Raw genomic sequence first — 9243 nt, 5'->3', positions numbered from 1 at the left:
GGATACCGTTTCCACTCCCACTCCCAAATTAATTTACAGTGATGTTAATTACAGCTCTCTATGCCTACTCATCTTTGTATCGTAGAAGATGAATAATAAAATTCTCCTGAAAAGCATTAAAAGATATATATTTTAAAGATTTATATTCTATTTTTATTCAATTAACAAGGTGTTTTCTCTGTTCCACCAAACTGCTCTGGTGGATACTTTGTTCTTATTGCTATGAATAAGATTATTTCATGATTTCAAATGTTTTCATTCCATGTATGTTAAACAGCCCGACTGCCAGATTGAAAATAAAGTGAATTTTAACACTTATTATGCTTTAAATGAACACCAAATCACCCGTTTCTTCAGTCAGAGTAGTGGATTCACCGTTTCAAATGAAGCAGCTCTACAGTAGGAAAAGCACAGGTGTAAATATAATAATATTTTAAATCAATGATTGCTGAATTCAGCTCCCAACTTTCCATTACGCTGCTTCGGGTTCAGGGTTGCTTGACTTGAACAGAGCCATCGTTAATGTTACGGGCAACACCTGTGCTTTTTCTACAATTCAAAATGGCAGCTGTGAGAAAGGGCCTGTACAATTTTGCCCAATCAAGAGAGCCAGGTGTTGCCTCTGTCTTCATTAACACACCCACACAGGTGTTTTGAGTTATTCTTCCTGATTGGCACTCTGCTCGGGTTGTATGTGAGAGCCATGTTTGACATTTTAGTAAACACTTTTGTAGTTACCCTGAAAGATGCAGCAAAGCAACAGAAGGCACACCATATATGAAGCGCAGTCTGTACACAATACAAAAAAATAAAATCTAATAAGCAAAATTAGACTTAATTAAGACTTTTTTTAATCTTATGTTTTTATTGTAGTTCAGGCTTCCTGGGACGATGCGTTCAGCAGCACATTTGTTTGTATAACTGCAAATATCCAACTGATACATACTGCAGATGCAACTTTCAAATCAGCAGTTGAATGCTCATGTGTAGTTCAGTGTCCTGTGGAGCCTCCTGGTGGTGTGAAGACACAGGACAGGCTCTGGATGTCTGCCCTGCTGCTCTTTTATAACTGACCTGGTTTTCTCCAGTTTGTGCACACTAAGCAGCACAGAATACGTGATGTTGGATACTAGTTACAGTACGACTGTAAATGTGCTTTATAGTATACTGCGTTAGGTTGTATGGATCCATATAAATAACCTTTAATATTATGTATAACAGGGGTGATTGTGTACTGCGTTTTATATGCTTTTTAATCCACCAGTCTGTGTTAAGTAGCATATTAGTGCACCTCCAGCAGTTACAGGCAGACGCATGTCCCAGACTTTATACAACTGAAGTCACTGTCTGGATTCAGACTCATGTAGTGAAATTAAACTATATTGACATGCATTAGTATTAGTAATATTTTTTACAGAGACAGACAAACACCTGAAGCTCACTATCAGCAAAACCAATGAGCTTGGGGTGACCTACTGGAAGAACAGGAGGCTCCCTGTCCTGGTTGTGTCATCCAGAGAGAGGAAGTGAAAGGTCCAAATCAATAAAAGAAAACTGGACAAACCCTCTTCAGGAAGGGACCGAGCATACTATTGTGAAATGTAGTTATAAACAGCGTATGAATTCTTGAGTTATGGTAAAAACATGTTTCGTGAGGTCAGTGACCTTTGACCACAACACCCATGCAGAAAGTAGACAATGGATTGTTTGTTTTGTTGGTTTTATTATCACAGAAGCACAACAGGTACCACTATGCAGGTGAACAACAAACTCAATACTATCATGAGAAATAAGTTTTAAAAGGAATGCTAATAAAAAGACAAATAAAATCCAATCATATCACAGCATTTTTTTTTCAGCCTCCAAAACAAAATACTACATTGTCAGATATACATGGCCGAAAGCAAAAGCACTTTGGATTGTTCCTTTCACGTTGTACCAATACTCATCGTGGGAGCTTTACCTTAAAACTGAAGCGCCTACATCAGACACATGCAACAGCATTCATCTTTTCACTCTGCCTCTAGTCTAAAAGCATTCACTATTCAGCTATGAAGTACCAAATATTGGGGCTGTCACTCAAAAGTAACGTTTCAAAAAATCCAAATACTTTTAAGAGAATGTTAGTGCTACATAATAAAACTGGTCCCACTGAAATGTGTTTGTTATTCAATTCAGAGAGAAAGAAATGTGAGACAAATTTTAAAGTCATTGTTTTGCCAATCAAAAGAAAGCTGGAGTACCCGAGTGTAAACCTGATGACCTTTTTATTGTACATTCAAGAAATGAAGAACCCTCCACCTTAATCTATCATAAAAAAGGAAATATCAATAAAAACAAAGACTTGACAAGAAATCGAAATTATACCAGAACTTAACTTAGCTATGACAACGGCAACGTGATCGTAAGTCCAAAAAACAAAAGGTTCCCTCCTTTTTAGGTGACGACACCGATTTAATCTTCAATGAAAACGGTATAATAAAACACACAAAGATAGATGGTGGAAACAGGAGACGCACATCTTACATATTCCCTTGAACAGAAAAAGCATAGGGGAAATGAATACTTGCATACAGAGAGGTACAGCTGAGGGTTTAACACAGACGGTGGTTTATATGAGTAAGCTGGGGTGGGATGGACAAACATACAATGGGAAGTAAGCAGGGTGTGGAGGGGCTGTCCAGAGGGCTACTCCTCATCCGAGGAGTCCCTGTCAAAATTGTAGGCCATGAAGAATACATCGGGTCGAGGTGGGACGAGGGCATGGCCCGGTTTCACAATCTCAAAGCCCAGGAAACTGAATGTACGCACCAGTTTAGCTGTAAGAACGAGGCAGGGACAACAAATGTTAAGATGCAGTACGAGTCACAACACAGAAGCCAAAATAATTATGCTATCCAAGTTTTATGAAAAACAGCAAACAAAGAAATCTGTTAGCACGTACCACGATCATCTCTGTTCTTGTAAAAGCAGACAAACACGCTAACAACTTTCAGATGTTCTTCTGCATACTCCAGTAGAGCAGCAAAACTAGAAGGAGAACAGGGGGCAGCTTCAGTTAGAAAATGGAAAACAAGCTCTTAACATAGAAACACAATTGACTGATGTTTCCTGCATACCATATTCATTAAGACATTTGCTTTTATGATCAATTAAAAAGGGTTCTGCTTTAGCTTCCCCTCAAATGAAAGTGAGCCAACCTGAATCTGTAAAACCAGGCTAAATATTAAGATTTACAGGTAAAGGTTTGAAGACCTGTGGGCTGCCATTGGATCTAATCCCTTTCAAATTATCTTTTAAAAATATTTTCTATGCCAACTTTTACATATTTTTAACATGGCTCAACTGGGTCATTGTAAAGACCTAAAGCTGTATTCCACTTGAAGTCTCTCCTGTTGCTAACAATCGAGCCTCACCTCTCCTTGCTGCCTTCAGTAAGGGGGTCAAGAGGTATCTCCACGTAGAGTGCGCTGCTGTTTAGGACAGCATCCCACTGTACTGTCTTTGTAACAGTGGGACGACTTTGGAAGTGGAGTATCCTAGGGCGACCATTCCCTGCTGGCTCCTCTGTTACAGTCAGCTTTCGATCCTGGAAACGGAAACACAAACACTAGTAACGCATCTGAAAACAGCAGAGGGTGACACTAACTGTGTCAGTGCTGTGTCCATAGTTTGTTTCTCTTCATCCAATTATAATTGAACTAGTATGGAAATGGCCCTGTTATGCTGCCTGTAACACTGGTCAAGTAGAACAATTGAACATATGAATAAACTGAGCGCTGAAGGGAAATGAAATTGATGTGTCACTGCTGAGCGTAGACGATTGAATCAGGTAAAACCCCGGTGTGCCTTCCTCTGACACTGGATCAGGAAATGGGTTCAGCTCCTTTCTCTGGACACATTTATTCCTCTACAGCTTTTCTTTGTTACTGCATCTGTGTTTGAGCTCCTCTTTACAACAATTCAGTAATGAAACTGTGTTTGTGTGTAGACTTACTGAGTGGAGTGGCCGAGCTGAAGGAGTGTGATCCCGTGTGCCATTCCCTCGCCCACCTGGGATCTTCAGGGGTGGGAGAGGGGCATCAGGAGCACCACTGAGGCCCCGGGCCGCGGGTACTACTACAGTGCAGGGACAAACTGGAGGGGAGGACAGAGAAGGACATAATCACACCACTGTAACAGACTAATGACAAAGATTTTCTGTAATTCACCATGTGTGTTACTGTTAACATGTGCGAATGTCAAAAAGAAAAAGATCTGGATTTTTATGTTGGCTAACTGCATCCTCAAAGACATGTCATGGGAGTGCCAAAAAGAATTGTAGCAATTTAATTTCACAAATATAGTGCATACAGTAGTATCTTCTGAGATGATGCTCATCACTTAAATTGCAGTTGCACAAATGTGTTCATGTACCACTGAAAACCAACTACAGGCTTTATTAGCAATACAAATTTGAAATGATCCAATAAGGTCACCAAAACGAGCTTGTCCAAGTTGTAAACGTTACCCAATAGCACAGCTACTAACATCTAAGTGCTCAATCCACAACATGTGTTACATAAGCAAGCCTAGGTGATCTTTCAAACCGCTTACAGTTTAGGTTCCCCAAAACAATGGCACGGTGTTTACAGAACTTTTAAAAGTGGTGCACCAACGGAGGCAAAGCAAAAATACGTGCTGCGAAAAGCACAAACTGTTGGGTATACATGCTGTATATTGTGGCCTAGTACACATACATTTTTACTGACAACGCCATGGCAGATTTTCATACAAACATAGGCTTCTTTATATTTGGGCTGCAACAATTATTTGCACTATCAATAAATTTGGCAGTCATGACAAATACCTACTAAATAAAGGACAGGTGATGTCATTACATTGCTTATTTTTTCCAAACCCTGAAGATGCCAAAAACACATGAAGAAAACCATCTCCTCCTCACAACAGAAAAGCTTAGGATAGAAATGTTTTTGCTCACACAATGACTTGAGAATGAACTGACTGGCATCAAAGCATCACGTTAAAAAGAAACCAATGATTTGGCATTTTTTAGGGAAAATGACCAATAAATAAATTATATTATGCCTTGTCAATTGAATATACTAATTTATTTTCCTCTTGCGCAATACAGTACACTAGTTTAACAGCTGTCAGTCACATACGAGTCAGGTTATCTTTCATGCATTTAAAGTGAAAGTGTGTCTTCATTATAATAGCAGAGTTACAACCCAATATTTATATTAGTATAAACAACATAGCCCTACATGGTTAACCCATCGAACAATTACTTTTAAAGGCCTTCTCTAAATGTCCCCGTCTTTTCACTTTGTTGTGCGAATGATATTTATGAATGGGACACAAGAGTATACCATTAAAAATCGTTTCATTTAACAATAATATACTCTCGGTGTATGTTGATATGCAACTGCGTGGTCGTTTACAAGCACTTCGTCATGCTGCTGCGGTAAACTGTCAGTTGCGTAATAATAAACCTGACTCTTTGTCAGCTCACGAGATCAACGTGGCCTGAAACATGTACTCAACCTGGAGACTTTACGGAAAGTGGTTTCATTTATTTCTCTCTCTCTCTCGCCTTTGCTTTCCTGTATCCGCCAAGGGTTATAGGTAATAACGTACGTTATGGTTAAGTTGTCTCCGTTTGTGGCGAATCCGTACACCATTTTAACTTAGTATATGTAAAAATAGCTTAAAACAAGCTATGGTTTTCATAAGCACTTTTTGACAACAAAGACACAACATCAAATTATTGACGTTACGTTCATCTCCGAGTTGTTGAGAGTAAACTGTCAGTCTTTTTCTTGTGCATGGGTACGTAAATCGGCTAATGTAAGAGGAACTGAAACAATCATATTTAAATCCCTGGTCAACGTGTGGTCTTTCTCTAAAAAGCACATTAAACGTAGTGTTTATTTACATTCCTCTTAATAAAATAATTAACTGCACTGAAATGTTGATGCTAACTGGTTTAGCTAGCTGATGAAGCTAACTACCGTAATGTAAGTTCGACGAGGTTCATAGCTTACGTTAGCTAATGCTGCTAATGTCGTCTCCAGGGCCAGCAAATTAATCTCCGAAGCTTATTTAAGCATGACAATTTTTTAAATAACATTATAACAATGGCAGCAATAACACGTAAGGCCTGGACATGAGTAATACGGCGTAAAAACTGCCCATTTAAAGTTAAACGCGTTTTACTTCCGCTTTTCTGTGGATGCTAGCTAGGTTAGCTTAGCCACCCCTCCCCCACGACACGGTTAGCAGTTAGCGAGGTGAGGTGTTTTTAATCGTTTACTTACTTCCCAATCATGTCACAGATACCATTACTCAAATCCGCCATGGTAGTTAAAGACTGCTGTTTTCCTTCTTTCTCGCGAGCAAAGCAATGACTGTTTAGGATCCGCTGGAGGTTGGATTTTACCATCCGGCCTCGGGTAGAGACACGACGGGCTGACTGCTCTCTGCAATGCTCGGCAAGCTAATGACCAGACGGAGAGTCGGGAGCTGGTAGAATAAGCATCAGTCAAGTCACCCGTAGTGGTGCCAGTTACACACTTCCGTTAAGTTGTTTTCTTCCACTTCAAAATATTAGTCTGATGACTCAAAAATGTTTGTTTATTATGTCATGCACTGTTGAAAGATTAGAATAACAGATATAACATCATAACATAACATTATAAACATTTGAAAGGCAGGTATACTAAACGATGTTGGATTACAAATTGCATCATGAGTGCCTAGAGCCGAATTAATACCAAAGAATGCTTAAAATAATTCAACCATCCTATCTATTGTAAAACAAAATGTCTGTTTGGATGAGACATAATAAGACTTTTAGGTGTTTTATAAATAATATTCAATTTATATAACAATTTCTCTGGACTGTAGTAAGAATTTTCAGAAAAAGCGTCATAAATCCAAGATCCATGTCAGCAAGATTTTTTAAAATAAATAATAGTATTTTTATTATTTGCATGTTAATATTTAATTTGTTCTATTATAATGATAGACATACATTTCTGTTGAATTATTTCAGTTATTGTATTTCCCAACATGAAGATCTAAATGCTGTTTTTAACACAGCCAGGAAATACTAAATCCTTTGTTGTTGTCCAATTTAAACATACTTAGTTTTAATAGTACTGGAATCATACTGTGAAATATCCATCACATTTTAATTGTAGAATGTTAACTCCCCCAGGGTTGATAACCCCAACATTTTTGCAATGCTCATAGTTCCTATGGAGCAAAAATATTGTTTGTGTGATTGTCTGTGGTAATAAATCAATTCACAGTGAGGTGGTGCATGTGGTATCACAACTCAGTTACCAATTTGGAAACAGCAAACAGTGTTTTGAAAAGAATAATATTAAATGCTAGCTTTTTCCAAGCTTGAGCAAAGTTTTGCTGATGACGACCTTGAGTTGAGGTTGAAAGGCACACAAAAAGATAGTAAGTGGAGGTTGAGTTAAAATATATTTTTCAATCTACAATTTCCAAGCTCAAACATTAACCTAAAGCATACCATGCATATTATTACTTGTCCTCATTTCTATTGACAGCACAAATCATATTGATTAGATTTATGCAGAAATACACATTTTTGCACAATATACATTAGAGATAGATCATAGGCATTTGATGTGGCCAAATATAATGCAACACAGAAGTCTCTCCTGGCTTAACACAGTTTAGGTTAAAGAAGACCTTCTGTTTAATTTCGCTTTAAACATTATGAAAATACAGTGCAAATTCCTAAATCTTCCGCTTTAAAATAATAAACAGGACTTTATTTTGAAAGCGGAAGCCATGGCTACAGCTAGGCCTCAAATGAGATAGCTTCACACTCCTGCTAACAAGCTAATGCTAACCAGAAACGCTGAAGATGCTAATAAGATGACTGTAACTTCACATAAGAAAATGTACCTGTTAGCACAGTTAAAATAACAATTAACACACCGGAAAATATATAGAGTACCATCACTAAACAACATTTATTATGAATTCAGTACAGTCATATGTCAAAACTAACTACGTGTCCTTTCAGATTGTTCTTTTAGCAAGTCAATGCCGAGCGTAGAAAACAAATAGCGTAGCTGTTAGTGGTGTTAGCTGACGTTAGGCTAGCCGCTATGTACAGTATTTACATGAGGGCGTCTAATGGAAAAGTACTGAGGACAGAAAAACAAAGACACTTAAAGGCGTATAATTTCTATATGATTATTGACCTCCCGTGTCATTCTGAAAAAGCAATCTGTAAATTAGTGTAGCCTATGTATTTGGGTGTTTAGCAATACTATATTAAAGTGAAATTTTACGGTATTTTTATTTGTATTTGATTATTTATATTTTAGGCCACTCTATTAAAAAAAATGTTTTGTACTTATTACTCCACTTATTACTACATTTGTTTGACAGTTGCCTATAGATTATCATAATAGATTAATTTTGAAGGTTTTACATGCAAAACATCTAATTAGTTTATAAAAAAATATGCATTATTAAACTACCCATCAGTATATATTTATATTACTTACGTGGTATTGCATGCATAAGAATAATATAATAATTTAACACGTGCAGGTACCATTTCATTTAAATATTCTATGCATTATGTTGCTGATACTTCGGTACTTGAATTTAGTAACATCCTGAATGTTTCTACTTGTAATGCAGTATTATTTATGGTGTGGTACTGCTGCTTTTACTTAATTGTCAGATTATAAACTTTATTTGTTATTTTATTTCGTAAACTGTACTTAAATAATTGGAAGATAATGAGATGTGCTTGGAAGTTTAAAATTAAAAAGGATTGTGAAAGGAGAAAGGAAAAACATCTCGTCTGCCCATCTCGTCCACACAGTGGAGACAAAGTAGCATCAGAACGATATGCCCCCAGCCTCAAATCAAATAACATCAAATCACATCATATCAGTTTAGCGAGCAACACTATTACTCGATGCCAATTCAATAAAATAATGTTGGTGTCTATTTTTAGACAATTAAATAATTAAATAACCTGACCAGCTACAACATTACAATGCTGCTATAATAATAATATAATATATAATACACTCTGAAACGGACCATTCTGTCTGCATAAAAGTTTCTTGTTGTTGAAAGGTATTATACAAATAATTATGCCTGGCTTTCTTTTCTTTTTGATATTTTTTGGTACATTAAATGAAGACTATTTTGCACATTTCTTCTCAAAACTGTTCA

The 9243-nt window shown here is 37.1% G+C and overlaps 1 protein-coding gene across 1 annotated transcript; it reads right to left on the bottom strand.

Moving 5' to 3' along the window:
* Nucleotides 1–1703: 1703 nt before the first annotated feature.
* On the bottom strand, nucleotides 1704–6520 carry oaz1b (ornithine decarboxylase antizyme 1b). Its single transcript, XM_029445122.1, is given in 6 exon segments — nucleotides 1704–2819; nucleotides 2945–3030; nucleotides 3417–3589; nucleotides 3998–4084; nucleotides 4086–4137; nucleotides 6321–6520. Coding segments are annotated over 6 exon segments (654 nt in total). The 5' UTR covers nucleotides 6446–6520; the 3' UTR covers nucleotides 1704–2688.
* Between the last annotated feature and the right edge of the window lie 2723 nt (nucleotides 6521–9243).

This window comes from Cottoperca gobio, chromosome 12 (assembly GCF_900634415.1).
Source record: "Cottoperca gobio chromosome 12, fCotGob3.1, whole genome shotgun sequence".
Taxonomy (NCBI): Eukaryota; Metazoa; Chordata; class Actinopteri; order Perciformes; family Bovichtidae; genus Cottoperca; species Cottoperca gobio.
Note: the sequence above shows the minus strand (reverse complement) of the source record. Positions and strands in the feature narration are given on the sequence as shown.